General features: G+C 42.6%; 1 protein-coding gene across 4 annotated transcripts in view; it reads left to right on the forward strand.

The window, feature by feature from the left end:
- The window catches only part of Frem1 (FRAS1 related extracellular matrix 1), a 150,454-nt gene that overhangs the window by 55,287 nt on the left and 79,157 nt on the right, over positions 1-16,010 (forward strand). For all 4 annotated transcript variants that reach the window (XM_052717551.1, XM_052717550.1, XM_052717548.1 and 1 more), the window contains 6 exons: positions 1,470-1,666; positions 2,766-2,856; positions 4,095-4,262; positions 7,471-7,679; positions 9,949-10,042; positions 12,735-12,987. In XM_052717551.1, the coding sequence (XP_052573511.1) occupies positions 1,470-1,666; positions 2,766-2,856; positions 4,095-4,262; positions 7,471-7,679; positions 9,949-10,042; positions 12,735-12,987 (1,012 nt within the window). The remainder of the gene's footprint in view (positions 1-1,469; positions 1,667-2,765; positions 2,857-4,094; positions 4,263-7,470; positions 7,680-9,948; positions 10,043-12,734; positions 12,988-16,010) is intronic.

Genomic DNA, 16,010 nt, shown 5'->3' on the forward strand with positions numbered 1-16,010 from the left:
CCAACATGGCACCTTGTTGCCTTGTTCTCCTAAGAGGACAAACTCTTACATGACGAAAGGACAAGCTTTCCCCTCACGTGCATTTCTAGGGACCCAATCCACTCATGGGGGCAGAACCCTCCTGATCCAATCATCTCAAAACCGTTGCACTGCTCTTGAAGTTCCACGACGAGTCTTGGAGGGGAACATAACCACTCGGTAGAACAGCAAGGGAGAAGCCAAGTTCAGAAGCAGTTCCAACTGAGAAACTGGAGATGAATCTAGAAGATCCTGCAAGAGTGAAAATAATCGGATTCCTAGAGGCAGCAAGACCAAAGCATTAGATTGAAGGAACAATATGATGTGGATCTGAGGGAGGGGAAGATAGTCCACCATGTGTTACTAGAGTGTTGGGTTCATGTTGAAAGGCAATAAAACATCAAGTTGAAAAGTACAGTATGTGTGAACCGTGAGAGGTCTTGAATGTCATGCATGCTAAGGAGCTTGAATAATGATACTTCCTGGATGGTTGTTTTAAGGTTTGGAGGGAAATGAACTAACTAATTTGACTTGTGATTTTTAAAGTTAGTTCAAGCTAATAAAAAGTATAGATTAGCTAGTGGAGCTTGGGCTGTTGCAATCACATAAGGAAGAAATTACAAGAGTGATACAGAAAATTTGCAAGTAGAAACTTGGCAATGGGTTGGCTGGGGGTGGGAAAGGGGAAACCAGGAGTGACAGCAAGGTGTCTAGGATTATTGATGGAGGGAGGGAGCAATGACCCATAGGTTATTACTGGAAAGGAGATAGAAAAAATATCGGGATTGTGCTTGGTGTTCTATATGCCCATTTCCTAACCTTCCCAATGGATTAGCTAGAATTGTAATGAATATATATATATATATATATAATAAGTATAATAATAAAAAATATATATAATTGAATACTCTCTCTCTCTATATATATATATATAATATATATATATAATTGAGATACTCTCTCTATATATTCCTGGCTGTCCTGGAACTTGTTATGTAGACCATACTAGCCTTGAACTCACAGAGATCCTTTGCTTCTGCCTCTGGAGTATTGGGATTAAAGGCGTGTGTCACCACATCTGGCATGATGACTATCTTTTTTTTTTTTGTTTTTGTTTTGTTTTTTTCGGGACAGGGTTTCTCTGTGCAGCTTCGCGCCTTTTCCTGGAACTCGCTTTGGAGACCAGGCTGGCCTCGAACTCACAGAGATCCGCCTGGCTCTGCCTCCCGAGTGCTGGGATTAAAGGCGTGCGCTACCATCGCCCGGCGACTATCTTTTTAAAACATAAATCAGATAAGTGAATTCTTAGTAGTTTCTAAATCATTTAACAGAAGTATATTGTCAATGCCAGTTTGAAGAAGTGGTCTTAACTATTTATAGATAACCCTGGGGCATTCTCTTGGGTGTTTTCTTGTATTTCAATTTAATAGAGCAGTGTGTTTTCATTCCAGATGGTGACGATCCATATCTCTCCAGTAGATGACCAGCTTCCAAAAGAAGCTCCTGGCATTTCCCGGCATTTGGTTGTCAAGGAAACGGAGGTGGCCTACATCACTAAAAAGCACCTACATTTCCTAGATACAGAATCACATGATGGAAAGCTCGTCTACACAATAACACGTCCTCCGTGTTTCTCCTTCAGCCACAGGTGTCTTTGCAAAAGCTACCGTATGTCCCACTGGTTCCAAGAGTGTCGGTGTGTGGCAGTGTGTGGCAGTGGGTGACAGTAGGTGGCAGTGTGGTTCAGTTGCCTCATTGGTCCGACTTGAACTTACATCCAGTTCAGCATTCGCTCTTGTCACAAATTTGTCCTTACCTTCATTGAGTGACAGCTAGTGACTTACATGCAGCTTGTAGTTTTCAGCATAATGAGGCTTAAACAAAGCATTTGAAATCTCATTTTTCTAAAGCAAATCCTTAATTTTCTTTTTAACGATGTTTATTGAAGTCTGCAAAATATTATTTTTAGATATGGCAGACCACTTGGTATTCATATTTTATAATCTCAATTCAAAACAGTAGCATAAATATCCCTTAGGCTAGTGTCATATAAATGGCAGTGAGAAAACACTTGGGATGAGACAAATGGTTCCTTTTCACCATGACACAACAAAAAACTCTGTTCAGTCATGATGAGGGTGGCATAGATGATGCTGGACTTAAGGCTACAAGCCCCCAACATAAAGAGACTAAAAAGATGGGGCGTCTGCTTTCGCCCCACATTGATGCATTTTTAAAAAGCTGATTGTGGTGCGGTGGTCCCTGCAAGTGTCAAGGCAGGCGGGAAGACGAGCCATGAAGAGCTGAGAATGAAAAGTCAGTTCAGCCTGACATAGTCAGCCCAGATCAAACTTCTGGAAAGTCTGATGCCAAGTGGTTTATTGCCAGTGTATTTTAGCACAGTACAATTTGGGGGAAAGTTTCCTGGTGTAATGCAATCCTTGGTGCACTAAAAGGCATAATTACATCGGAACTCAACATGTCGTCTCTTCCAAGAAGATGAGTTCTGGAGATAGACTGCCTGTATTAACTTAAGGGCCTAGGGAAGGAGCTGGCCTGGTTCTGGTCATATAGATAGCACAGGGGTTATTTGGATTATTAGCTATCTCTGGTCCTGGTTGTGGGAGCTTGATATGGCCTGGCCCTTCAGATAACACAGATCACTATTCTGTGATCACAATTGTGAGTGATTTGATTTAATTTTTCTTAGCTGGAAAATAAGCTGATGTGGTCTATATTTCTCTTAGACACTTGGATGCCGGGAAGTTATTTATGGTGGACAGCATACCAAAGCTAATCAAAAATCCTACAGCCCTGGGGCTGAGATCATTTACCCAGGTATGAAAATTTGTAAAAATGTTGGCTAACACAATGTCTAATGTATCTTCTGAGGTGTGGTATGCCCAGTGTTGTGTCTGAGAAGCTAGCCAGTCACTTCTGCTACAGAGCCTTATGTCTTTATCCTTGTGCTTGTGTGTTTACTTCTGGTAAACATGTGAATCTGCTTGAAAAGCCTTCATCAAATCCGATTTGATTTCAAACCTTGTTATAAAGCCACACAGCCTTTGACATCATTTTGCCAATAGCAGGACACTGATTTCAGGCCCCATGCCTATGTTTTTATTCCACCAAATATAGATCACTCATTCTTCTATTTTAGTTTCTCATGATTACCATAGCAAACTACCACACATTTGTAGTTCAAAACAAAAGGCGTTTTTCTGTACTTCCTGAAGCTAGAGGTGTTGAGAACATGGCCTTGGCAGGTTTCGATCTTCTGAACCTGTAGACAACCCTTCCTCTCTGCATGTTAGCAGCGAGTGCTTGGTTAACAGCCTTTGATATCCCCCGGCTTGCAGATGCAAGCTTTGTCTTCTGTCAGTCATGCCTGCCCCCATCTGTCTCTTCCTGTTACAAGGAGACCAGTTCTATTGGATTGAGGACCTATGCTACTCAAGTATTTCTACTACATACATCTATAATGGTCCTATTTCTAAATAAATGCACATTCCACAGTTTCAATGAACTTTAGTATGTCATTTTATGGGGTTGCAGCTCATCCCATAACACAACTCTCCCCAAAACCTTCCGTATCCCTCTGCTTACTCTTGTGAACTCTCCTCTGAAGACCTCATGGGGGGTGTGGTTTATGAGAGCTCAGGCATCAGACGTCTGTGGTTTGGGGCTAATTATGTCTGATTTCTTAATAGTTAGAAGTTGTAAATGTGCTAAGTGCTACTGTTTTAATAACTTTACTAATAAGGAAGCAGAGGCCTTGCAGGCTTACCCAGCTTGCGTTAGTACAGTGACTGCAGAGAGGGACTGAGGGAAGTCTGAGTCTGCCTTTTGCAGAATTGCTTGGACCCCATCATTTGACATACTGCCTGACTTCATCAGTTTTCCTCTTCTGTTTAGGCAATGTGGTTTACCAAGTAAAGCCTTGGGAATCTTTCTATCCACAGGAATACTTACTGTGCTCCCTATCAATTAATGCTGCAGTGGCCTTAGACTTAGGTTGCTAAAGGATTCCGGTCTCTGCAAACCAACACATGTGTCCATCTCAATTTACTTTACAGCATGCTGTGAACCATATGAAAGTGGCCTACATGCCACCCATGCAAGATATAGGTCCCAGTCCTCGACATGTGCAGTTCACGGTGTCTGTCAGTAACCAGCATGGAGGCACCTTGCATGGAATCTGCTTCAACATAACCATTCTCCCAGTGGACAATCAGGTTCCTGAGGTATGCCGTGTTTGACATGGAGGGCCCAAAGGAGTGAGAGAAAGGAAAGAGTAATGTTTTCATTCCCCAGCTGCAGTCTAGAAAAAAAGCAGAGGTGGGGGTGGGTGGGAGACTCTACCCATGGGACTTCCTATCTGAAAGGTGAGAATTTTTCATTGTTGAATTTGGCATTGTTTTCAAAGCCTTATCAACATCTCTTTCAATCTGCTGCACCCCCCTTGTTGATCAGGGGAAGGAGATTAAGTGATGGGTCTCTTAGCAACCGGAAGAACCTATTTGCTCTCACCACAGGCCAGCTATGCTGCTGTGTGATCCAAAGAAGCTTTTTAATTTTCCAAAATGAATTAGGATGGACCCTTTTGTTTTCCCTGGTGCCACTGCTCAATGTTTATGGAAGTCTTAAGGGGCCTGAGTTTTTCTTTAAAACCAAACTACAAAGGCATTGCTACCTGCGATGTCTTCTCTCTGAGGCTGTTTTGTTTTGAGTTTTTCCTGTCCCCCTCCCCACTACTATACTTGATTAGTGTGATTATTTTTGGGATCATTTTTTTCTCCTTAAAAGTGGAAAGACAAAGGAATAGTATCCCCCATTTGTTATAGACCAGAAGGCTCTAGACCTTCCCAGCTTCATTCCCAAGGTAAAGGGTGACTTGCCCAGGCATCTACCTACCTGAATATGGCCAGCCCTGATGTTTTCTTTCCTGGTGACTCATCACAGCTATACCTGCCTCAGGCCAGCAAACAGATTTCTTACTGAAAGGCCTAAGGGAAGGCACTTATCAACATGCAGAAATGGCTCAATGGGTCTAAATAATATTTTAAGTTGTTAAGTTGCAAACCTTTAAGGGCCAGAAGGTTTCTTAACAAGACTGACTTGGGGTTTCTCTTGAAAAGAAAGAGCCCTAACAGCACCGAGCCCACAGGCGCCATGGCTGCCAGGCAGGATGCGCTGTCCATTTTCAGAGTCCCCACCGACACACTACACTCACTTATGTCAGCGGCCCAACCTCTCAAGCTGGCGAGCTTGCAATCTGTGGTTGAAGAAGTGTTGACAGCTCTTTAACTAGAAGGCATCTGCACCAACTCCATCTGGGACCCCTTTCCTGCTGAAGACCTGGCCTAATGCTTATGGTGAAAATAAGTCAGAACAGCTATTAAATAAAGTTGATTAGATTTCACTTAGACCGCCCTTGTCCATATATGAGATTGAGATCCCAAACCAAAGCATCCCCTACAAAACCTGTTGAAAAATCTTTTATGCGAAAAGGTCTAAGCTTGGAGAAGGCTGATCTGTGCAGGTAATTACGAGGCAGATGGAAGAGTCATCTTCATGTGAAAGAAGGTGGAATAGTGAGGAAGACTTGGGGCTACAGTGGATGTTGATTTCTGTCTTTTGTTTGGGCACCAGGGACAAATGAAATAGTATTTCAAAGAACTGAGACTATTAGAAATTGAGTTGGTACTTTCATGATACGAAATTGAGTTGAGTGACAGTCATTAGGGCTGAGCGACACCACACAAACCTGGAGCCTCTTAAGCACTACTTATGAACCCACAGGATTTTCATGTTTGAGCTTGCTCTCAAAGAAATAGTTTTGAAAATCATCTTACGTAGCAAAGTGAATTTTATGCACTGTTCCCTATTTGGGAGACTAGCTTGACCCACCAAGAAAATGGGGCTGGTGTGCATGGCCCCTGGTGCATATTCCCCCAGGGAAAGGGTTCTGTTTCTTTCTTCTGCTTTAGTGAAGACAGAGGTGTGACAAGTCAGACAGAAGCATTTAGGAAGCACTGTCGGGGTGGGTGGTATAGAGAGAAGTCGATTATTCTTGGGTTTTTCTCTGCTGCTGGTAGTTTACTAAGGAATGAAGACAGCCACATCCTAGTCAGAGTCCTATTTCCATGACCCGGGGTGCTGCCCTGGAGATATGCATGAGTGCCTCTGATGGCTGTGGAATGGACTTCCCTCACACTGTGCCCCGTTGATGAACAGAGAGGATGCACACTGGGGTGGAGGCTGTGGCCTCATCTTGCTGAGGAAAAAAGATTCTTTGTGTGAGAAGTGTCCTTGTGTTGGTGGTGTGCTTGCCACAGGCTTTCTGGGAGGAACCCTCAGAGTCCACAATTTGAAGTCTTAACTGTATCCGCTACCTTTTCCTTCTACGAGGTAGTCTTCATTTTGGAAGCTGATGTGCTAAATAAACTCGACTGGGTTTTCTATTGTAGTCTCAGAGCCTGGAGCACATGTGCATTCCTTACAAATGTAGTGACTACATTGTAGATGACAGTCTTCTAGACTTGTTTAATCACGGAACACGTCCTGCCCACTCGTAGTGTGGTAATAAAATAGACCAAGCTGCTCTAACTTGCTTTGTGCCTATAACTGAATTGTTAGTCAGGTGAACACTGGGGTTTTTTGTATTGAAATTGCCCTTGTGGCTTTTAATATTTAAGTCTAATGTTGGAATAAATCTATTTCCCATGGAATTTTAACCCTCTTGTTTTCAGCTTGCCTGCACTCACTCTGTCTGCAAAACACACAATGGAGTTTCCGTCAACCTTCCAAGTCTTAAAGGATTTTGGGGGCAGTGGTTCTCAACTTCCTAATGCTGTGACCCTTTAATACAGAGTTCTTCATGTTGTGGTGATCCCCAACCATAAAATTATTTCCATTGCTACTTCCTAACTGCAATTTTGCTACTGTTATGAATCATAATGTATTCATATGCAGGAGATCTACTATGTGGCCCCCATGAAAGGGTTATTTTAACCCTAGAGGGGTCGCGACCCACATGTTGAGAACCACTGTGCTAGGGTTTAAGAAAAGAGGTGGAGCCTTTGCTTCATGGGGGTTTGTCCGAGGCTGTGTGGACGGTGGTGGGAGATTTTCCTCTCAGTTCAGTGCTGCAGCAGGCTGCCGTTTGCTGGCTGTGCTGCAGAGACTCTGGGACACCTGAAGCATAGGTACTTCCAAATCAGAGATCGATCTTTGTGTCTTTGTATATATCAGAGCTTGGAACTGGAACTATGCAAATAAAATGTTTTGTATCCAAATCATTTAGTTATGACTTACCTGCTTATAAACATTCTTAAAAAGTTAATTGACATGCAAGGACAGTTCCGGAAGCTTTCTAGGGACCTGTTGAACTCTTGTATTCAGCAACACCTGATGGAACAAGGCCTTGAGTGTCTCCTTCCTTCTTTCTAGGTATTCACCAACACCCTGAGAGTGGTCGAGGGTGGTCAGTGCACCATCAGCCCAGAGTCCATTTTGGTTTCTGATGTGGACACCCCACTGGACAGCATCAGCCTCTCTCTTCAGGAAATGCCCCTCCATGGCAGGGTAGAGCTGGATGGATTTCCTCTAAACCCAAGAGGCACATTTTCATGGAGAGACCTCCATACCTTAAAAGTTAGGTTAGAAGATTTTGTGTGTGTGTTTTTCCCTTCTGTGCAGTAGCTCTCTATCTAGACACTCGTGAAGCCCAGCAAAGGGAAAGGACCCTGTGTAATTCTTTTCAAACAACATGCCACTTCATATTATTAAGGATCAATTGAAAATTAAAGAAGTAAAAAAGAGTTTTCTTTCAAATGTTTTCTTTCTCTCTGTCTTACTATAGCAGAGGGAATGAGCTTATGAATATTCATGCAAGAAAAAATTAATGGCCATGAATATTAATTTTGCTACAACTGCACACATCGCAAACTCAGTAGAGACTAAAATAGTCTGTGCAGCTAACTGAAATTGGCTCTAAGAAAAGGCAATTTCATAACCTTGGAAACTCAGGGTAGAACACTATTGATCAGCCAGATATGGTAGCCTACTCTCTAATCCCAACACTCGGAATGCTGAGTCAGGAGGATTAGGAGTTCAAGACCAACCTGGTAAGAACAGAGGGAGGAATGGGGTGGTGGTGCACACCTTTCATCCCAGCACTAGGGAGACACAGGCTGGCAGATCTCTGTGAGTTCGAGGCCAGCATTGTCTAAGAAAGAGTTCCAGGATAGCCAAGACTGTTACACAGAGAAACCTTGTCTTAAAAGAAAAGAAAAGAAAAAAGAAAAAAAGAAAGAAAAAGAAAAGAAAAAAATTTTTTTCTGTTTTGTTTCTAGTTTGGATTTGAAATCTTAGCTCCTATCTACATGTTAAGGAAAGACTTTTGTTTAGACAATGCTGAGATAAATGGTGGACAGAGAAAAGTAGAAATGTTTGCTAGCATTCTATGTCTAGTCGCCTGTCTAGAGAGTTGCAGCGAAGTATTTTTTAGTTATTTAACCCGAGTCACCAAGACTGACAAGGCACATCGTTCTGTTCTCAGGCAGAACTAAGCACAGTGATGCTGATGCAGGAGTCAGGTTTCATCAGTCTGCTTGGCCCCACTATCCCGCTTTACACACGTGCGTCCTCAGACGCACTTAGCTGTTTTGGGGACAGCAGCGTTGTGAAGTGGATCAGCCCATTGTTATTCATAATTATTTTTGATGAAAACAGTAAGAGGCGTGGAGAAACAGAGCACAGCAGTTAATGTGTATGAGAGATAAGGATTAAATCCATTATCACCCTATTGGTGGCCCATCTTGAATAAAATATAGTCCTTTTTGTCCATATAACAAAATCATATAGGTTCAATATACTGTACTATTTTATTGACACTTTTGTTTTTGATTCCTAGGTTATAATTGCATTTGTTAGTATGAACAAACCACTGGTGTGATTTAAAAAAAAAAAAAAAGGCTCAAGAGCTACTTAGAATTAACTGAGTGTCATTGTAGTAGGCTAGAAAGTATGTGAAAAGCCTAGAATTATACAGTTTCTTCAAAAAAAAATTGGCTGAGAATTAAGAGGAATATAGGGCCAAGGTTAGAACAAAGAAAGGTATTTTTAAATCTGGGGAGATGTGAGAGTCTTTTCTGGTAGAGATGAGGAGCGTGTAAATGGAACTTGGAATATGGTGGAGGGAGGCGATACCTAGTTCTTAGATCAAGGCTTCAGAGAGGAGCAGCGTTAGAGCACAGGAGGAATGTTGGAAGGCACGGGGATCCTGGAGTCCTCGGAGTGTTCTACTTCGTCTTAGAGTTACTCTGGCTCCAGCCAGCATGCTCCACTCTTACACAGGTACCAGGTCAAGTACTTCCCATTGTCACGGAGGCCATGCGAAGACTGCTTTCTGAAATTTAGTCTCAAGATTATTTTTAATTACGTGTGTGTGTTTTCATGAACATATGCACATACACATGCACATATCCACATATGTGCCTTTGGAGTCCAGAGACATCAGAGAACCTGGAGCTGTAGTTATTAGGGGGTTGTGAGCTGCCTGAGATGGGTGTGGGAGCTGACCTCAGGTCTTATGTAAGAACAGAACAGAACAGAACGGGCCTTTAACTATAAGCTGTCTCCCCAGCTTCCAAAAGCCTGGGTTTTGTTTTGTTTTTTTGATTTGGGGGAAAAATTACCAATGCATACAACAGTGTTTTCCCAGGTAGAACAAGTTTACATTTAGGGATATTGAGTGCTTACATATCTTTGCATTTATAGTTATACTTCTTCTTTTTTTATTTACTTATTTAAATAACTTTTTATTTAGTGAAGTCATGGCCAAGGTGATGGAGGAGTACTTGTGTCATGCAGCTTAGGCTACACCCAGGTGTTTCTAAAAGATTAGCTTCCATACTTTCCCTGCAGGTATCACCATGACGGATCTGAGGTTTTTCAAGATGAGATATTCTTGGAGGTCACAGATGGCACAAATTCAGCAGAATTTGTTCTACACATTGAGGTAGGTAGAAAGTTTCCTCCCTGAATCATTTGAATGTAAAGTCTCTATTCTGGGAACTCCTCAGGGTCCCAAAACAACTTAAAATACACAGACTCCAAAGCAGAAGGTTGCCAGAGCACCTGTGTGTGTGTGTGTCTGGAGTCAGTTGGTAGAGACAAAGGTTATATTAGAATTATTCTAAGCTTAAATCCAGATACTTAGTTTTAAAAGTAGTTCATTTTGCATATAAAATATGTCTAATATTTTTGAAGGGCACACAGGCTTACTTAGCAGCTGGGATGACTGTCCAGAGCCACTGGGCTTCTCTTTGCTTGTGGAAGAAGCCATGCATGTGGGGCTCCATTTGGAATGTCTATAACCACAACCCTGGCATGTGATTGGTTTGAAGTCACTTCCCCCTTTCCTTTGACAAAGTCTGCTCACGAAGTTGAGGCATGTTCAAGGGACTTCTGAAAACTTTGGAGTTTCCCCGTTGTGTGGGTAACCAAGACCGTGGGCATCTCGTGGATGATTTGCAAGCGTTTATAGTTGCTGACAGAGAAAATTATCACAGTCCCTGAAGGGCCACCAAGTATTCTCATTGTGCTAGCTTCCATCTCTTCTTGTTTGAATAGGGGCTAGATTTTAGTGATATAAAATTGATATGTATTTGTAAGATATTTTATAGCTGGTCACTGATAGAGTGTTGATATCGATAGATTGTTTTAAAAAAACAGACAAGGAAGGAATCATCTCTCTTTAGTTAATATACTTGGGCTCCTGAAGAGTCTACAGCTGATTCAGAGCTATCAACGTGACGGTGCAATGTGAGGCACTCTTCCTCATTATCTGGCCGTACTTCCCTCTGGCTGGTATTGATTCCTTGAGGTGCCAGGTTCTATGCATAGTCTGCCTCTCATTTTCCTCCTCAGTCTTCACAAAGGCCTGTGATGGCTCCGTGAAAAGCAGGAGACCATTTCGGCTTCAAGAGGGGATGTTTTCTTTATGGCAAACGTCTATACACAAAGGAAGATCCTCTGAGTTACTTTTCCATTTTTTTTTAAAGGACTCCACTCCCACCTGTTGTATCTGACCATCTTATTATGTCTGGCAATAAGCAGCACATCTTGGTGAAAGAAACCATTTATTAGTACTTTTTAAGTTAAAGGGGATAATTTTTGAAAGCCAGACAAAACGGTTTTTGGACAATGTTGTTTATGGTTTTTCCCCTCACAATGACTATTCACAGTTATCATCCACATGAACAAATTGGTAAAATTTCTTAGGGTCAAGCAAGAAGATATGTCTTTAATGGATTCACACAGAAGATATGAACAAAGATAATTATTTTTCTTCGTAGCAAAGAAGAAAGCAGACAATTATATTTTTACACCTTTGACAAATAAGTTACAGTATCTATGCACTCATCTTTGTATCATTCCTATAAGGATATACTCATTCCTATAAAGATAGGAAAGCATCGGCATAGTTCTCTGTGTATTTGTCTTATAGCCATTAGCCCTTGAATACATAGTAACTAGGAAATCCATTCATTTATTCATTCAACAAACGTTTAGTAAGTGCCTTCTGTAATGTATATTGGGGGTCTTAGACAGATGCTTGTAGAACAATTTTGAACAAGATAAAGGAGGTTCCTGCTCTTGAAGTTACAGATCACAGATGATGATAGTCACTAACTGGATAATCACAAAGATAATTGATTAAAATGTGTATGTGTTTTATGAACAGGAGTGTAAGTAACAGAACCTTCTCAATTTCCTGAGTGATCAGGAAACCTTCCCTGAAAAACATACATGGAATCTGAGGCAGAAATCAGTTGTACAAAGAGAGTGGGACAGAATGTATGGAGCAGGTTCAGGGGGTGGGACAGAGGCCATGAGAGTTGGTGAGGAGTGTGTGCTTGGGTGAAGATGGAGTGGGGTGGTGAAGGCACCCATGGCATGTTACACCAGAGACTCCTAGGAGAATCATGGGGGGAGCAGAGGAGACACTGAAGGTCCCTGCAGACCAGCAACTTGAAATTGATGTTTACTAAGATCACTTTGGCTGAAGTATGGGTAGGGCTGAAAGGGTACACAGGCTCACAGCAGTCCAGACTTGACTAAATCAACCAAACAAACAGCCACAAAATTAAATCAACCAACCAGACAAGCAACCAACCAACCAACCAAACACACAAACAATCCAAATCCTGTTGCTCAAGCCATTTGACAACACACCGCTATGGTTTCCTGGGGACCCATGGAAACGTTGTGGGTGGCCAGAAGTCGAAGGTGGCAGAATGCTTTGAATCACCAAATAATGTGAAATAAGACTAACTTTGATGCTGTGAATGTACACGCATCCGACTCCTGGGCCCAGAATCCCTGTGCAGTGTGTGTATTTAATGAAAGGCTGCATGTTAAAGTGAGGGATGCTTTCTATTGCATTTCATCTTTGTCTTCTGAGAACAATGAGTGCCCTGAATTCCCAGCTAGAGCCACAGACTCTCATTCATGTGGAGCATCCCTCAACCAATTGAGAAAGTCAAAAGACTCAGGCTGCTTTGGCCAAATTTCATGGCTATTGTTCCATGTGTCCAGAAGATGAAAAATGCCTGTCACCGTGACTGTGAGCGGTAGTTTACCAGCTGGGATATTTGTCACTTTGTCTTTTTCCTTAAAAATGTGCTTTTTTTTTTTATCCTGCTTAGGTATTCCCTGTGAATGATGAGCCACCTGTTCTGAAGGCTGACCTGATCCCCATGATGCATTGCTCAGAGGGTGGAGAGGTGACCATCACCCCTGAATACGTTTTTGCTACTGATGCAGACAGTGATGACTTGAAACTGCTGTTTCTGATTACCCGAGAGCCGCAGCATGGGGTGGTGAGAAAGGCTGGAAACCATGTGAACAGGTTCTCTCAGGGAGATGTCATCTCAGGAGCTGTGACATACAAACACACAGGTAAGTGTCAGCCTTGTGTAGTGAAGGCATTCCGAAGAGTCTCATCTCCACCCCTTGTCATGGGCTCCCATCACATTATAATCTTAATATTTCTTTCCACTAAAGATAACGCAGGCTACAGCCTGCACCCCAGTTTGTAAGCTGGGGTCATCATGGACAAAGGTCCGCAAGTCCTTTTTCAGTCAACTTGAAGAATTTGGCCATTTTACTTACAGATTTCTAAACCATGATGCAAATACCAAATCAGGCCACCTAAAACAATGGCACCATTACTTTAAAAAGTCTCCTGGCCACCAGTCAGCTTCCTAGAAGTAACTAGTGTCCTTTCTAAGTTTCTAAAAAGCAAGATGATATCTTGCACTTTGCATGACGTGCTTGTAGCATGTGACAGTCAGAACCAAAGCGCAGGTTCATAAGGACCAGGTTTCCATTGTTGTTACCTCAATACATTGTTACTCAGTTGGCATTTCTTCCTGCTGTGTGAAGTGTTTGACTAGAGAAAACAGTAACTCAGCATCTGGTATTTGCAAGACACAGCATGGAGCCCATGGGCCACAGTGGAGTATGAGCCACACTGTGCTAAAGGATTGTTATCTAAGTGTGCAGAGAAAACCCTCTCACATGGAAGGATGGCCAGGACACACTGACACTTCATACTGTTCTTCTTTGCATGTCTTCTTTCCTGCCAAGTTTTTTATCGATTTGACATAAAACAGAGTCATTTGGGAAGAGGGATTCTCAATTAAGAAAATGCCTCCATAAGATAAGCCTATAAGGCATTTCCTTAATTAGTGATTGATGTGGGAGGTGCCACCCCTGGGATGTTGGTCCTGGGTTCTATAAGAAGGTGGGCTGAGCAAGCCATGGGGAGCAAGCCAGTAAACAGCTCCCCTCCATGGCCTCTGCATCAGCTCCTGCCTCCAGGTTCCTGCCCTGTTTGAGTTCCTGTCCTCATTGCTTTGAATGAGGGACTGTTATATGGGATTGTGATAGATATAAATCTCTTCTTCCTCAGGTTGCTTTGGGTCACAGTGTTTCATCACAACAGAAATCCTAAGTCATTGACTTAGGTCTTAGTTAGTAGCATTTGCCCGGAAACAGCATCATGTATTTCCTCTTGCTGGAGTTAATCACACTATCCTGTTAACACACCCATTCCTTGGAGGAATGGAGGAAGGAAGAGGACATGGGAAGGCTAGCTGAGTGGACACCGCATGACTTTTGTGTCACAGTGGCAGAAACCATCGATGGGAAGGAAGACATTTTGTGCATTTATTTCTGAGAGTTTTCAGCTGTTCACAGCCATGAAGGCATGACAGAGAATCTTAGCTGATGGCAGAGGCATGAGGCGAGTCCCTTCCCATGTCGACAGCCCAAGAAGCAAAGAACAAGACTGGAGTTAGGGGCTAAGCTATCACCTTCAGGAGCCCAACTTTAGCATCTACTTCTCTAGCAAGCTCCTATCTCATAAGCCTCCACTGACCCCCAAATACTGCCACACATTGGGAGATGCCTCACATGCTTTCCTTTAAAATCTGGGTGCATACCTCCATGATCTCCTAACTCTTGAACTGTGTGTGCCGGTAAAACCGGCACCATAGGGACAAAGCCAAGTGTTGTCGTCATCTTAAGAAGTAACCTAATGGTCCTGGACCATAATGACAGCAGCCTGAATGTCTGTGTGGCTGTCTCAAAAAGCCTCTTCCTTGACAGTCTGCTCAAGCATGGCACTCCCATGCTCCTCTCTTTTTAAAGAAAAGTCTTTCAAATGAGCTTGGCGTTTTATGCTCTGGATCATCCCATCCATGAGGTCTTATTGCTTCCTGAAATGTGATGTCCTCTAGCCACATTCCTGGCTTCCTCATCAAAGTATGCTGCTACTTTTTAACAACCGCAGCCACTTACCCACACTTAACTTTGTGCACAGCGTACAGCATGTTCTTTTCCTTGGCAAACTATACATTTCACATCTTCCTCCTCTACTTTTTGCTCCTAATTCTCATTGTAAACCTGGGTAAAATCAGCTAGTAAAAGTCATGCCACAGTCTGAATATTATGCAGTCTTAAAATTTCTTCCACCATTGATATTAGTCCATTACTTCTGAGGTCAGCCTCACTCAGATTTTAAGGACATGGTAAAACATAGACATATTTGCTGAGTGACCCAGGCTGGCCTCAGGCTTATGTGTCCCCCCCCCCTTACTCCCCCTGCCTTTGTAGGTCACCAATAGTCTTACAGGAAAGGGACTCAAAGACCAATGGTTGTTTATTGAATAATTCCAACATCTTTAGCAGGCTCTTGAAGCTCAGGGAACTTACGGTAAGATGAGTCATGTTCTCTTACACTGCCTTCCAAATCCTAAAAGGCAGATTTACAAACATCTAAATCTCTTCTAGTGTGATGGCCATGGAAGGAACTGTTAATTAGTAAGGCTTAGAAAGGCCCTGGGGGAAATGATTTCATGTACATGTTTTAGTTATATTCCATTAGCAGGAATAATAGACTCAAATGATGTTTTGAATGTTGTATTTCTGCAGAATGTTCACTCCTTTACTCCACTGGCACCCATTTAGCACTGTTTGGATTGACATTAAGAATCCTGGCATTAAAGACCCAATGTCTCAGTGACTTATCTGTTCCAACCCTTGCTTCAGTCTTCTGATTAATTTTATCACCCATACTCATTAGTTTTAATTATCAACTTGACACAACCTGGGAAAAGAGTCTCTGTGAGGAATTGTCTAGACTGGGTTGGCCTGCAGGCATGTCTATGGGGGAATTGTTCACCCTTGGAGGTAGAAGGTAAGTCCCCATTGCTGAAGACACCATGTACTTCAGACACAGGACCCAGAGGCCTGTGAACTGGAGCTGAACTGAAAGCCTCCGCTCAGAGGCCCTGAAGGTGCCATAGGAGGCCCACTTCCAAAGGAGGGAAGTAATCAACAACTGTGAGTCCTGTAAAGTAGAACAATGACCAGCATGACGTGATAACCCTTAGGGTGTAGTAGTGGCATGCGTGCTT

Source organism: Peromyscus californicus, unplaced genomic scaffold (genome assembly GCF_007827085.1).
Source record: "Peromyscus californicus insignis strain IS unplaced genomic scaffold, ASM782708v3 Scaffold_5__1_contigs__length_169319896, whole genome shotgun sequence".
Lineage (NCBI taxonomy): Eukaryota > Metazoa > Chordata > Mammalia > Rodentia > Cricetidae > Peromyscus > Peromyscus californicus.